The 15,904-nt window shown below is 39.6% G+C and overlaps 2 protein-coding genes across 11 annotated transcripts in view; one reads left to right on the plus strand and one right to left on the minus strand.

Annotated features, from left to right (window-relative positions):
• The window catches only part of GALK2 (galactokinase 2), a 163,130-nt gene extending 152,017 nt beyond the window's left edge, over nt 1–11,113 (plus strand). For 3 of the 5 annotated variants that reach the window (XM_032176326.2, XM_032176327.2, XM_058427728.1), the window contains exons 9-10: nt 1,418–1,619; nt 9,722–10,071. In XM_032176326.2, coding sequence (XP_032032217.1) covers nt 1,418–1,619; nt 9,722–9,929 — 410 coding nt within the window. In that variant the 3' untranslated portion in view covers nt 9,930–10,071. Of the gene's footprint in view, nt 1–1,417; nt 1,620–9,721; nt 10,072–10,415; nt 10,481–11,049 lie in introns of those variants that run through there. The other 2 variants (XM_032176324.2, XM_032176323.2) reach the window with 2 other exon arrangements.
• Nucleotides 10,162–15,904, minus strand: part of FAM227B (family with sequence similarity 227 member B) — a 240,266-nt gene continuing 234,523 nt past the window's right edge. For 5 of the 6 annotated variants that reach the window (XM_058427720.1, XM_058427717.1, XM_058427722.1 and 2 more), the window contains 2 exons: nt 13,540–13,609; nt 10,162–10,425 (listed from right to left, as the gene is read on the minus strand). In XM_058427720.1, the coding sequence (XP_058283703.1) occupies nt 10,336–10,425; nt 13,540–13,609 (160 nt within the window). In that variant the 3' untranslated portion in view covers nt 10,162–10,335. Of the gene's footprint in view, nt 10,426–12,564; nt 12,701–13,539; nt 13,610–15,904 lie in introns of those variants that run through there. The other variant, XM_058427721.1, reaches the window with a different exon arrangement.

The raw sequence follows: 15,904 nt of genomic DNA on the forward strand, positions 1-15,904 counted from the left end.
CTTAATAATGAATAATTTCCTATATATAAAATTGCCTTAGAATCTGAGTTTTTTTTTTTTTTTTTTTTTTTTTGAGATGGAATCTCGCTCTGTCGCCCAGGCTGGAGTGCAGTGGCGCGATCTCGGCTCACTGCAAGCTCCGCCTTCCGGGTTCATGCCTCCCAAGTAGCTGGGACTACAGGCGCCCGCCACCGTGCCTGGCTAATTTTTTGTATTTTTAGTAGAGACGGGGTTTCACCGTGTTAGCCAGGATGGTCTCGATGTCCTTACCTTGTGAACCACCCGCCTCAGCCTCCCAAAGTGCTGGGATTACAGACATGAGCCACTGCGCCCAGCCCCAGAATCTGAGTTTTGATAGCAGTAATATTTCAAAAATGAATATAGCATAATTTTTTTAAAGTCCTCTGTTATTAGAGATTTGTTTCTTATTTTCTTCTATGATAAATAATGCTGCATTTTATATATATAGGTACATATATAAACATATATCCCATATAAATAATTGTGTTTATCTGGGACATATAATATTTTTATTAAAAAAATTGCCACTATAAGAATTTCCAGTGGTCCTTTCTGTTGGGGCAGAGTGGAAAGAATATGGCTCTAGGGCCAGGCATCCCTGATCTGTCTGGCTTCCACCACGTTCTGGATGTGTGTCCTTAAGCATGTCACTTCACTCTATTGAGCCTCCTTCTCTTTTCTGTTAACAGGGATCATACTGCACATCCCTCAGTGCTGTGATGAGAACTATACGAGGTAGTACTTTTTTTTTTCTTCTTTTTTTTTTGAGATGGAGTCTTGCTGTATCACCCAGGCTGGAGTACAATGGTGTGATCTCAGCTCACTGCTACCTCTGCCTCCCAGGTTCAAGCAATTCTCCTGCTTCAGCCTCTCAAATAGCTGGGATTACATGTACCCACCATCATCAGGCCCAGGTAATTTTTGTATTTTTAGTAGAGATGGGTTTCCACCATGTTGGTCAGGCTGGTCTTGAACTCCTGACCTCAGGTGATCCACCTGCCTCGGCCTCCCAAAGTGCTGGGATTACAGATGTGACCTACTGCGCCTGGCCTACACAAAGTAGTATTTTAAAGTGTCTGGCATGTAGGGTGTACTCAATACATGTTAGGTCTATCTTCATTAGGATGGATTAGATTGCACACAAGTGTATGCACATGTGTGTTGAGTGAAGTGAAGGAAATATAGTTACAAGATTTTATTCGGTATCAAGAAAAAAGTAAAACTGACTTGCAAATAGACACATTTCAATTGAAAGAATCCTTTCAGCAAAAGAGAGACTTATTAAAGATATTGATAATGAAAACAGAAATGAAAGTCTTCAAAAGTGTATTTTTCTTTATACTGGGTTGTCCAGTAACTATTCCTAACCTCCTTCCCCATCCCCTTCCTTCCTCAGTGCTCATCTTCAAGCTCTATCAGCGGGCAAAGCATGTGTACAGTGAGGCTGCGCGAGTGCTCCAGTTTAAGAAGATATGTGAAGAAGCACCTGAAGACATGGTCCAGCTGCTGGGCGAGTTGATGAACCAGAGCCACATGAGCTGCCGGGACATGTATGAGTGCAGCTGCCCTGAGCTGGACCAGCTGGTGGACATCTGTCGGTGAGGCAGCCTGGTGGGGGCCATCAAATAATATTGTTTAAATTAATGGAAAAAATTGCAACATTTCATAATCTACGGGAATGAAGATCGTTCCCCACTTCCTATATGAGGGGTCTCCGATGATATAGAGCTAAACTTGTTCCCTTCTAAATACTGGTAGGATGAGATTTGCTACCTGGCTCCATGATTTTATGAGGCTCTGGGTTTGGAGTCAGTTTGGAGTCAGCTCTTTACATCATGAGAAAGACCTTTCTGTCTGGATGATTCACTTTTCAGGATGATAACTTTGCTCAGAGCTGGCCCCTGTTAACTTTCTCATGATATGTTTTATTATACTGCTGCTCTGCCAGAAACTCCTGTCCAGTGTCCTAATTAAGTTTAGTAGTTCTACTCAGAAGAAGGGAGAAAACTGACAGAGGATCTCAAGCTTGATGGCAATGTGTGGGGAGATTGCTGAAGGAATCACCCAGAAAGCCAGCATTTCCTGCCTTCCAGGTTTAGTTTAGGCAGTTTGAGGAAATAAGGGCTGAAGAAAGCCCAGGTGATACATGGTTAATTGAAGCAGAAATGTAAAAAGGACAACTCTTTCACAAAGTCCTAAAATCAGCTTTCCTAAAATTGTGAAAGAATGGGGATAATAGAGTTAGTCCTCTTACCCAGGAAGGAGCTCAGTGACCCTGGGAGAACTGAAACTGGGAGAGCTCTCAAACGCTAGATGTTACTTCACTGTGAGAACACAATGCTACACTACAATTAGTAATGGAAATGTAATTAACCACTTGGCACTTGTGGCCTGCCTCAGTCATTGCCACACTCCCAGCCTGAAAAGTTCAAACCAAGTAACTCCAGTGATCACAAATGGCCTGATCATCACAGCATTGATGAAGATCACTCTGCTGACATGTTTGCTCACTCATTGCCAAAAGCCTTCCCCAGCTTGTTTCATTTTAAGTACTCCTTTCTGAAAATATCAAGGGCCTAGTATACGGAAGGGACAAATATTGTTTAGTTCTGGAAATAAGAGGAAGTGGAATTATTTCTGCAGAGATCAGGAAGAAATGTCTTTGCCTGGAAGGAAGTGGGATGGTTGGAATCCCACCTGAAAAGCTGTGGAAGGGCATTTGCCAGCTTCCTGGAATTCTCAAATGAACTTTCTCTTCCTAGAGTGGTCAACCTGTACTTGTTCTCATGGAGCTTACATTCTCGTGGGGAAAGAGAGAAATGATAATTAAAAATAATTTGAATGGTAGTGATAAGTGTGGAAAAAATGAGAAGGAATAGAGACTACAGGTTTGGGTGGGTACTCTTTCTATGGAGTGGTTGAAGAAGGTCACTCTGAGGAAGAGATATCTGAGCAGAGACCTGAAGGAGGTCAATAAATGAGAACAGCAAATGCATAGGCCCTGAGGTGGATACTTGGCTGTCAGGTGTGAGGCTCAGCAAGATCAACATGGCAGAGGGCCAGGAAGGAAGGAGAGGTAGTAGATGAAGTAAGGGAGGAAGTGGGGAGCCATACCATATAGGCCGTGTAGGCCATCGGAAGGCTTCTGGCTTTGAGTAGAGAAAGGGGGCAATGGAAATGCTAGGCAATTCTATGCCAAATATGCCTGGAAGGAAGACTTAGATAATTGCTGTGTGGGTAAAAGAGAAATCAAGACGACTCCTGGGTTTTTGTCCTGAGAAACTTTCCTTGTGCCTCTAAAAGCCACATTTTTGAAAAGCACACTTCACCATTGTGGGTAAGAGGTATCTTAGAGTACCATAAAATATTAGATCAGGAAGGGGTCTTAGAGATCCAAGAAGGCACTAAGAGATTAAATAATTTGAGTAAGTTTCACATATGAGTTCATTGGAAAGCCTGGCTCCCAATCCAATGATTTTGCCACACCTGCCTCTCCCCTTGGGTTATACTGAGATGTGATTACACTCAAATGTGGGTCATATATACGTGTGTGTACATTTGTGTTTGTAACCTATTTTCCTCTCCTAGCTTTGAAGCTTTATGATGGAGGCCTTTGTTGTCATAGTTTCCAGCATTTGAACATTAAGCAAAGTCATGTTGAGCAGGAACGTAATGTGTAGAGTAGGAAGAAAAGTGGGCTGTAAGTGAGGAAGCTTGGATTCCGACTCTCTTTTCATTCTGAGCTGGAACTGTTGCTTCGCTTTGTGATCTCCATTGGCTCTTTCTGTTCTAGCAGTCTACAGATCTATACATTTAAAAAATATGGTTCTAGTGAAAAAGTTTATGGCTATGTCTTAAATGGGTTTGGAAGAGTACCTTTTATTTATCTTTTCATTTTATTTGTTTTTGGAAAATCCTTTCTTAATGGCAGCTAAAGTGTTTCATTTTCATTTGCTGTATTTATTTTCTGAGAAAAATTCAGTTCTGTGAAAAATTCAGGAGTTCCATCACTTTTTCATGATTGTTTTGTTTGGAAAGTCAATTGCTAAGTATCAAAGTTATTTTCTACTTATTCCATAACCATACAGGGTCCAAGTTTTCCACATTGAAAGATTATCTTCTGGCTTGTTGGCCAGAATAGTTGTCTGGTCCTTAAAGCTTCTTATATAATTAATTTTTTCTTTGCTGTCACTGTGACCAGCAGATAATATTCTTCAAATGTTTCAGTTGGTTGCAAGTTACTGAAAGGTCCTAAGTGGCAGAGCAACCTCAGAGGAGGATAGCCCCAGGGGAATTAAGTTGATGCAGGCATTATGTCCTTCCCTCCTTCAGTCAATACATATTTTCACATGGGTATCTGTGTACCATGTAAAATTGCAGTCTACTCTCCACTTTCCCACTTTCAAAAGCTGTGACTTTCTCTTGCCGTGCCCAATGGCTCACGCCTGTAATCCCAGAATTTTGGGAGGCCGAGGCGGGCGGATCATGAGGTCAGGAGATCGAGATCATCCTGGCTAACACGGTGAAACCCCATCTCTATTAAAAATACAAAAAATTATCTGGGCGCGGCAGCATGCGCCTGTAGTCCCAGCTACTCGGGAGGCTGAGGCAGGAGAATGGCGTGAACCCGGGAGGTGGAGCTTGCAGTGAGCCGAGATTGCACCACTGCACTCCAGCCTGGGCCACAGAGCAAGACTCCGTCTCAGGGAAAAAAAAAAAAAGGATGTCTGAAAAGTAATGATGGAAGAAGGAGGGGTTCAGAAGAATGCAGAAATTAGTGGGAATAAGATAAAGGATGGATAAAGGACAGTTAAAAAGGATGGGGAAGACAGACGGCACAAGAGTAGCAGGTAGTAACATGGGGAAAGGTTCAAATGAACAGTGGAGCTACTCATAAGCCCTAGTTCCTTCTGAAGCCTTGTGACTGTATCACTGGGTCAGGCAGAGAAGGTGTTGGACATACTGGAAGGGGTCCTGGTAAGGCCTGGTGTGAGCCACTGGTGCCACAGACACAACCTCTGGCAAAGTATTGCTTTGTTTAAAAACCACCACCACCTCCACAATTACCCTGCCACCATTCAAAATGTTAACATCGGTAGGGAAGGTGTGACTAAGACTGGGCAGCCTGAGCAGGTTGCTTGTTTTCCCCAAAAGAGGGAGGAGGAGGGAAGCGGAAATGGGTTCAAGGAAGAGCACTGCCAAAAATAATCTTACATCACCCTCCCTGGTCCACTTACGGCACTTCAAAATTCCTTTGGTGTTTCTGAAGGGCTTCTTGGAAACTATTTGTATGAAAAGACAACTAATTGAGTGAGTAAATTAAGGGCTTGAATACCTAGAATCACTAAGTTGCTATACACAAGCAGCAAATCTTAGAGTGATCTGAGCTAGACTGAATTAAAAAGGCATCTCCTAGTTAGCATATAAGACAATGTATAGAACAACTTTGTGACCCAAGTGGAGAGAAGGGGGATTGGGAAAGAGCACCATTGCTAGCTCTCTTTTTCAGTTGAACCTTTTCCTGCTCTTCAAGAGAAAATCAGTTTAGAATCTAAAGAAAGGGGCAGGGAGGAGGAAGGAAACTATACTTATAGAGTGAGGCTTTTTTAAAAAATTAAATTACTGTTAGAACTTAAATTATATGAAACAAAGTAAATAATGAAGGAAAAAGATAATGTTTGCTGAATTATAAAATATCTTTTGTAACCAAACAAAATGTAAACAGAAATAAATGACTAAATTTTAAGTAGAATTTACTAGAGAACACAAAACAATTTTGAAACCAAGTCAGTTATATGTGAGACAGCTCATTCACTATTGGTTCCCTGGTTTTACTTAAGACAAAATGGGTAATGCCTTTTATTTTTGTTTTGACACTTGTTGAAATTAGAGAGGATTAATTGCTGCGTTATTGCCCAAGCTATTAAGGGAGATGAATGACAAATTTTAGTGGATCAACTATGATTACAAAAGTTAATTTACTTTGTCTTCTTCAGAAGTCTTTCTGCAATGTATTCCACGGTGAGGCTGCTCAGCCTCTCGCACCCATTCTTTAACAAGGTCATAATGGGGAAGAATGAAGTGCAAATCCATTGTTGCATGCTCTTTCCCCACGACCTTAAGTGCTAATATGCATACCCTGTCAAAAAAAAAAAAGAGGGAGCGAGCCATTTCAGCTCCCCTTAGGGGTTCACTTCTCTTTGGGCCTCTTTGACTTATGAATATATATGCCATTTGCAGGACCCAAACCCACTGCTCTTCAATGGCCTTTAAGTGGCTTACATTTCTAAAGTAGACATGTGGGCATATTTTCTTATCCTTTCTCATTTGAACACTGAAGGCTGTGGTTCTTGACTGTAAAGCAATTTGTAGGCACGGTGTCTAACCTGGCTGTAAAAATCATAGAAACTGCTAGAAGGTCCCTTACCTGTGATTCTTGCCATTTCCCAGAGAGCAGAAGCTAGAAGTCTTCCCAAGTAAAAAAGTACACTGCTGATTGCTTATATTATATATAATTTTAAAAATATTTTAAGGGAAATATTGTAGTCCAGCAGCCATTTATTAGAACCTATTAAATTCCTAGAATTGTGCTGGGCTCTGGTCAGAGAGATGGATGTGACCTGTTCCTAAATTCAAGATTTCCTGAAATAATTTATTTCTTATCCATTTGTATAATATATATTTACTTATTTAGAAAGAGATGACACAGAATTTAAATACAAGGCATAATTTCTTACCTTCCCTCTTTTTCAAGTGTGTAGTGCAGTTGGGTCTCCTGGATCTCCTCCCCACCTTCTCCATTGCTCTGTATCTTGCAACTTAGTAAGCGCCTTATGGTCGAATTAGTTCACTTAAAAGTAGGAAATTTGACTTTGGCTGTATTGGGTGCCTGGACAGTTAATTCTGTGAATACACAAGGATCAAAGAGAACATTCCTCATAATCTCCATCCCTCGTCTGCCCTAGCCTTTGCCATCATGCTTTATAAAGCAGAGGCTGCCTTTGTTGCTTTAACAAACCCTTCTACGTTATTCCCAGTCCAGCCATCACAATCATCAAAGTGGGATCCGAGGGATTTTAAGGTTTTGGTTTTTGTAATTCTTGTATTGCCTCTCTGATGTGCAATAGCTCAGGAGATATATTTTTAATGTTTTATTGTTCTTCCAGAAAAAGGCGCAAACGTGAAAAGTTCACTAAACACCCTTGGTTCACTTACTTTTCTTTCTTAATTTAAAGTGTATATCGGTCTCCTAACTTTTGGTCTTCTCAGAATTTCTATGGCATATGCCAAAGGGCCTATTAAGCACCAGCAGGGAACACTGCAGACAGACCTTTCTGCCTTTATAAGTGTATATAGCTGGGCAGGCTGCTGACCAGCTGTTGGGGCAGCCCTGACTTGTGATCGGATGTGCCACTGACTTGGGGGCAGAAGGCTATTTATAATAGCACTTATCATTCTTTATTTGGGAAATTTGAGCCCTGATGATTTCAGACCATGTGACTGATGCAATTCAGTCCATTTTCATCTGTAGCAGGCAGGGTGGTGACAGAGCAGCTCCGGAGACTCAGTAGCAAATTATCTTTACCTACAAAGACTTCCAGCTTCTGCTCCCTGGAAACTAGTAAAAGTCTCAGGAAAACAGACCTCTGGCCCAGTTCCTATATGTTTTACAGCCAGATTAAAAACAATACTCTCAGTTTGCTTTAGGTTCAATTTTGAAAAACAATAGCTTTCAAAAACTGTTCAAATGAGAAAGTATAATAAAATATGCCTTTTAGAAGTTGGATTGAGGACCTTTAAAGACTTGATAACTTGAGTCCAGCAAAATGGCATATTTCGGATCTTAGAAAATCAAAAAGAAGGCACACTGTTCTTCTCTAGACCATGTCATGGCTGGCTTTAATGCCCATATTTTAGGGTCTTCCAGAGACACTTCAGTGACACCTCAGTTTTCCCCAGCATCTTCCACAGTAAGAGTTTGATGTGACTGCATATGACAACCATTTTTTTTTTTTTTTTTTTGAGATGGAGTCTCACTGTGTCACCCAGGCTGGAGTGCAATCTTGGCTCACTGCAACCTCCACCTCCTGGGTTCAAGCAGTTCTCCTGCTTCAGCCTCCTGAGTAGCTGGGATTACAGGCATGCACCTGGCTAATTTTTGTATTTTTAGTAGAGACGGGGTTTCACTATGTTGGTCAGGCTGGTCTCGAACCCCTGACCTCATGATCCGCCTGCTTTGGCCTCCCAAAGTGCTGGGATTACAGGCGTGAGCCACTGCACCCGGCATGACAACCATTTTTTAAATCCAACAAACTGCAAACAGGCCCTTTGCCAACCTAGAAATTTAGAATAATCCAAGGATCCCAAAGTCAGAGAAAATTTTTAACCTAGATGATGGGATTTCAGGCTTAGTTCAGCTGCTGGGCCATAAGTTGAATGTTTAAGGGATAGGAGGAGATCGGTGATGTTTATTTGTTTGTAAGCATTTTTTTCTTTCTTAAATACCTATTTTCATTTGAAAAGCATATTTTAATATATATAATACAGCAGATGATAAAAAGAAATCAACTGAGAAGAATCATTGACGGGAAAATCAATTACTGACATGCAGTAATTCTGATGTTCTAGAGTAGAGGTAGTATTCTATTGATATGTCCAGGAAGTAAAGTATCTCTTTTAGATTGAAAAAAAGAGACAAAATTGTGCTAAATTAATCATAGAGCCTTTAATCCACTAATAATTTAGAGTGAATTTTATTAAGAAGTATTACTTGTAAGTACATGTTAACTTTCGTATCAGGATAAATTGCATCTTTTAAAGCTAAGTGATCTGTGTACATTGTGATAGGGCCTTTCACTTTGGTTAAAAATCTTAGGTTTGAAAATGTGCCTGGTTCACAGTAACTAAAATTAACTCTTGCTGTGTGGTCCTTTATATAGTTGTTGCCATTCCAATCAGATACATCTCATCTGATGTCAACTTCTGAGTCCAGTAATCACACCACCTCCAGAAGGCACAGGGAAGGTGGTGTGGACCTCTAGGGACTGCCATCCCCTTTGTGGAAAGGCTTGGTTAATTTTCCATTAGAGATTCAACCAACCACCCACCCAACCTGGAGTTTAATAACAAGTTTTTTGTTGATAAGTTTATTCAGTGAACTAGGCTATCTGTTCTAGGGGACTGATTCTTCTTTGTGAAACAGCCCGGCCTTAAGAATGCAGCTGAAATAGCCATTGGGGAAAACTTGTGTAAGACTGTACATTTTAAATTTTGATTTGCCCTCATTTAGAGTGACCTTCTGATTCAGGGTTGCCTGCATTTCTTTTACCATTGCCTGTTTTCTTTTAATGCCTCCTTCCTGATTTACCTGTAAGCTTGCTATACCACTCTTCAAGTGGCTACTTTATGGAATCAATATTACAGTGGGTTATTGCCAGTCATGAAATGGGAGGAGTACTGTTGACTTACTTACCACTTGGAGTCAAAACCAGGGACTAGATTTAGATACAATGAAAAAATTCCACATCACTGTCTGAAACAGTATAAATGTCTTAACGTCCTAAAATGTTTGATGACACCTAAAAACCCCACATATATTTTCTTCTTAGAACTTAGATAGGCTATGTGTTCTACAAACACCAAGCGAATCACTTGTATTTTCATTTATAGGTTCTAATATATTTTTTTCTTATTGTTTTAGGAAGTTTGGGGCTCAAGGGTCACGACTTACTGGAGCAGGATGGGGAGGCTGCACAGTATCAATAGTACCTGCGGACAAGCTGCCAAGCTTCCTAGCAAATGTGCACAAAGCTTATTACCAGAGGAGTGATGGGAGCTTAGCGCCGGAGAAGCAAAGTTTGTCTGCTACCAAACCTGGAGGTGGGGCTTTGGTTTTCCTTGAGGCCTGAAAAAATGTAAAAAGTCTCAGAGAAACTATTTAGGGCACTTAGGAATTGGCAGGACTTTCTATGCCACAGTAAATTAATCTCCCTTCTGTTTTGTATTATGATGAATGGTTGCTATTATATCAAGATATATTTTCAAAGAAATGGTTGAAAGCTCTCTATGCTTCATAATGATTATTTTTCCATCTTAAAATATGGTTTTACTGTTAGAGCCAAGATCATGCTTGGGCAGATCTTTTAAGAATAATTTACTGAGATTTATTGATTTGAAGATTTTAAAGATGAATGGTAAAATACACTCTTAATACTGATTACATGGATTGGACTTGAATTAAATATATTGTTACAATTAACTGATACCACTGAATTGTATGTATTATTCTTGAATAGAGTTCATTTCTGGTTTCTCTTAGTATTCTTCCTCAAAGTTGTAGTTGTCTGTTGATGATGATGACGATAGTAATGCCACACATTCTCTCTCAATTTCAGCTTCAGAACGCTATGAAGATAATACATGATTAAAGTTTCACAGATTTTCTTGGACATTGTATAATTGAATGTGAGATTTCTCCAATTATCAAGAGAGGAAGGATTTTTTTTTTTTTTTGACAAAAGGAGGATACAGGAAGAAAATTCAGACTCATTTGAATATTTTTAAACCATGTGACATCATATAAATAACCACTTTCAATTCTTTTGGCCCTGAGCTATCTCCATTACTTAATAGAAAAACTTAGATAAAAAACACTTTAAGTCTCTTCTATTCACATTGAAATAAGGAATTATCTAAATGGTAATTCAGATAATTCAGTTTGTTCATAGAACTTACTTTCTTATCACTCTTTTTCTACTACTTTTTCTCAAATACCTCTCTAATCCAAGAGGCACCTCCAAGAAATCCCACACACTCCTTATATCCCTTATTTGCTTGTCTAGCAAATCTTGTTTGTATATATGCACCCCAGTGTAAAGCAGGTATGCAGGTATGTGGGTGAAAGTAACTATGAAAAGACTTAATGAGTTCTGGGATTTGTAATGGTATTGATGGGTACCTCTGTATGTATATCAAGAGTGGGTAGAAATGTTTAGCTGGTGATGGCAAATGACTGGCTTTCTCTTACAGATGATGGACTATAGGAAGCACTTTCTGAATTACGTAATGATTTGGACCAAAAATTATTCTGCTGAAATACTCAGGTAATTGAGATAGCAATGGTTTTATGGCATGAATTATCCAGAAAAATATCACAATTACTTATTATTCTGTGATTTCATTAGCTCATTAATGTTTAACTCACAGATTGGGCATCACCATCTAGAATTCCAGTTTAAGGGAGGCCTGCACAAAGCTGGTTTTATTTCTTAAAGGATAGCAGTCATACATAGAATACTAGGAAAGCCAATATTCTATTTTAAAATAAACTTCTGATGCATTTTCATTCTTAGCAGAAAGGTAAATGCTTGAGAAAGCTGGAGTCAAATTTGTTAAAAGAATTTTGAGTTCTATAAACCCAAAAATCCGAAACCTGAATTTATTTAAATTTATAATCCTTTATTTTTTAATACCGTGCCATTTTCCACAAAGGATTTGTGGTCGGTATATAATTCTTTAAAGATACCTGGATCAGTGTAAAAAAAAAAAAAGGCACTTGTCATTGCTTTGCTGTTCCATTTACAATTTTCACCAGGTGATTTCTTCTTCACAAAAGGTGAGTAAAAATTTCCAGTGTGCACTCTTCTTTGGGTGACACACATGGTCATTCTAAGCAAGGAATCTATTCTATATTTGTTTTGATTTCTCTCTTGATAAAAGGAACTATGTTTCAGTCTTACTATCACTATGTGGTATTCTAGACGTTATGAGAGATGCTAAACTTACCTGGCAGGGATAGGGCCGGGACCATTAGAAAAAAGACCATGCAGTAAATGGACTTTGAGCATGGCCCTAAAGGATGAGTAGAGTTTAAAAGCCGTGGAGTGCACAGTGCAGATGAGCAAAGCCTATGGTTATAGGCAAACATGGTGCGTGTAGGAGGCTCAGTGAGAGTGAAGGGTTTGCGTTGGTATGTAGTGAAGAATAAGATTGACTACACTGGCTGGAGCTAGCTTTTGAAGAGTCAAATCCAGGCAGCATTTAGATCAGGGATTATAGCCCAGCAACCCATGGGCCACATCTGGTCTGCAGATGGATATAGTTTGGCCCACAGAATGACTAAAAACTTGGGCTCCAAATCAGGAGATTGTATAAGCAGTATCAGATATTCTGGATTACTCAGAATCTGGATTACTGAGTGGTGGAATATCTGATACTACTTGTCCTACATTTCTACAGGGCATCAATGAACTAGGGCTGAGATAGCAGCTGCCTTGTTAGATGAGGCATGGCTTTCCCGTGCGCTACAGTTTCCACAACTGCTTGTATAATAGTTTCCCTGACACTCACATCATTTACCACTTACCAGCTGAGGTCACTTGCCCTTTATCAGGACACTTGCACTGTTGTTTTCCTATTCTAATTAGGTATTTCTCTGTGCCCATGTTCCTATCAATAGTCGGGAAGATAGACCGAAGAAAAAAAAAAAAGAGAGAATGAATATTTTTGTGTGTGGATGTAAAAAATAGTCCTTAGCTGGGAGTGGTGGCATGTGCCTGCTGTCCCAGCTACTTGGGAGGCTGAGACAGGAGGATCACTTGAGCTGAGGACTTCAAGGCTGCAGTGAGCCATGACTGCAGCACTGCACTCCAGCCTGGATGACAGGTGACAGAGTGAGACCCTGTTTCAACAACAAAAAAAGAAAAAGAATAGTCCTGTTTGCTTATTATACTGTCCGGTTTGTATATTATACAACACCGAGGTGTTTCACTCTTCCTATCACTTTTCTGGCCCATGTAGGAATTTGATTTGACCCATTTTTGACATTATACTAGCAGCCAATGGGATTGCTCTAGATTTTTGAATGGAAGCCTTGACATGCTGAAAATAAAAGGCTCTCCTCTATCCCTGACCTCCAATTCTCCAGTGTTCAGACATATTATACACTAGTCTCTACATGTTCTTGTCCGTTGGGAGGGAAGAAGCCCTTCAGACTTTACAAGACTGCCCATAAGTAAAGAGAAGCAAAAGAGAAGATGACAAGGAAAATCAGAAAGATGGAACAGGCTCTTTCTTTTCTTTCTTTCTCATACTTGAGTCCTGTTTAGAACCTTATCATATTCTGCCTTGTGTTTCCATTAATTGAGGGCAGGGACCATTCATCTAACACAAATGTTGGTACCCAATATGATTTTGTTGAATTATTAATGAAAAACAAAATACAACTTCAAACATCAGTGATTATTAGTTTGTAATTCTAACTGCATTTGGAGCTTTTCAGTTACATAAACTGTTCCTGGTCAGAAGCTGGAAATGGGGAACGTGAACATGAGTTGTCACTAAATATGTAAAACAGAGATTTTCTTACATGTGCATGTGGATGATTAAGTGACAAGAATGTATCCTCTCCTGCCACTGTAATTTGGGTGTGCTACCATACATTGCTTATGAAATATTGTCCAGTCTATATAAAAGAAGCTAGAGAGAGAATTCTCAATTATTTTCAGAAAGAAAACCTACCAGTTTATGTAGGAACGTCTCAAAGTCCTGTTTCACTTCATGAGGTTTCTTGGTAGCCTTTGCTTGGAGTCTAATCATGGAATAAAGAAAATCAGTAACCAAACTAATTGTCCTTGTACTGACACCATCTAATAGCCAACATTTATTAAGAATTTAATATGCTGGGCATTCGCCAAGCACTTTACATATATTTATTCAATTACCCTTAAAACTTCTGAAGTAGGTACTCCTTTTATCCTATTTTATAAATGAGGAAACAGGCTCAGATAAGTTCAGACAACCACCCCCACTGCATGTGCAGGTGTGCAACACACACACACACATTCACAATCGTCATACACTTAGCAAGGAGACAGTCTGAACCCAAGCATTGTGACTCAAGCCTTCAATTCCACCCACTGTGTGGTTCTCGTCCCAGCCGTGGCACATCCTCTTCAGTTAGCTGGTTCACACAGTATTGCTTTAACTGATTCCACTCATGAGGCTCCAGCCCAGAGTTTAAGGAGTGACAGTGGGGAGAGAAGAGTAAAAGAGACTGGCAAGGGAGAAATACAGGAAAGAAAGAGAGGGAGATGGAAAAGGCCAGAGGGTGAGAGCGCTTACTAGACTGTATGCTCATTGTGAGCAGGGATCCAGGAATCTCATGGTATCTGTCACCAAGTATTCATTCAAGAAATATTATTTATGAGGGACTTGAATGGTTGAATTCAGGAAGCAGCAGGAACCTTTCCAGAGATCTAAGAATGAGGGGAGAAGCAATGGTAGCTAGGCAAGGAAGGACAGAAACTTGAGACAAGGAGAAACATTAGTAAAAGTAACACAGATGAGAGAAAGAGAAACGGAATAAAGGATATATAAGACTATTAATTTCACTGGCAATTTTCAACTGAAATATTTAAAACCTATTTTTCCATGAAATTGGCAGGAAGTAAAATTTTCTGCAAATCCCAAATGCACATTGCTGAAGCAGCAAGTTTAGATGAGCTATTTAACCCCTTGCCAGGCCTATCCAAGGTTTCTTCAGCAGTTAGACTAGTGCACCCCTGAAGGCACAGTGGGATTACTTAGTCGGAAGTTCTCTTGCATTCGTGCTCTGTGACTGGCACATGCCCCCTCACTCATTCTCTCTCTGCTTGTTTTGTCTTCTCAAGCTGGGTTTCCTCCTCACTGATTGCTCTTTAGGCCTCACATTTTTCCTTCCATGCTTGTCTCGAATCTGGCTCTTATGGTGTCGTTTCTCAGTAACACCTTCTTAGAATCTCCTTGAACTGCACAGTATCCTTAGAATCTGTCTCATCTCACTAAGTTAAAATCACTCCCTCTTCCAAGTCACTCTTTTAAAAAGTTTACAATCTCCCCTTTAAAAAAAATGTTTTATTGAGATATATGTTACATACCATAAAATTGACCCATTAAAGTGTACAGTTCAGTGGTTTTAGTACATTCATGAAGTTTTATAACGTTGCTAATCCTCCCCCTTTCTGATTGCCTTTCCTCTCATGAATATCTCTTTTGAAGATTACAAATGGAAGCTCATACATTGTGCCTATAACTTTAACAAGCACATGGGATTTCTATATCCAAGTACGTATGTTTCAACAGTGTGCTATTGCATTAAACATATTTGAATACTTCTTGTGAGTTACTCTGAGAATTGTCCTACATTCTTCTGCATATTCTCAGTGGTGAAAACTCTTGTCCTATGTGGATTTGATTTTTGGAAACTTGTAAGAGTCACCCGGAATGGAACCTTATAACAGGTGTTGTGAAGTAGAAAGCTGGGTGATAAAGTTTTTGGTGAAAAGTGAGATAAGATCCTAAAGTAGTGGGTTGAATTTTCTCATGTGACTGGAAAACTAGCTTTATAAGTTCTAAGATAGTATTTAGAAGTATGAAGTGTGACTGGCATAAAGTTATAGTCTCCCTAGGGGGCTTGTCTGAAGGGCTGAACTTGTCTGATACTTCTTATTCTGCACGTTCTTGCGGGTGTGTTGGAAGAAGTAGGTTAATCTCAATACTTTATAGTTTTTCTTCTTATAGTTTAATTTATAAAATAAACAGGTGAGCCCAATTTTTCTTGCTTCATTGAGGAAAAATGTTTATATGCATAGAGGAAGAAGGGAAATAAAAAACTAGCCCAACAGAGACCAGCTAAATCGGTTGTTTTTCTAGTTTACAACTTCCATAGGATGGGGCAGGCTTATAGGTTTATTTTGAAAAGGGCTTGAGCTTAAGTCCTATGGCTGGAGAATAAAAATAGATGATGATAATGTTTAGCAATTAATTAGCAGAGTAGATGATTTTGTGATTAAAGAAAGTTAAAATGTTACTCCAGATTAACTGTTAACTAGAAAATTTTTTGCGG

This window comes from Hylobates moloch, unplaced genomic scaffold (genome assembly GCF_009828535.3).
Source record: "Hylobates moloch isolate HMO894 unplaced genomic scaffold, HMol_V3 SCAFFOLD_14, whole genome shotgun sequence".
NCBI lineage: Eukaryota > Metazoa > Chordata > Mammalia > Primates > Hylobatidae > Hylobates > Hylobates moloch.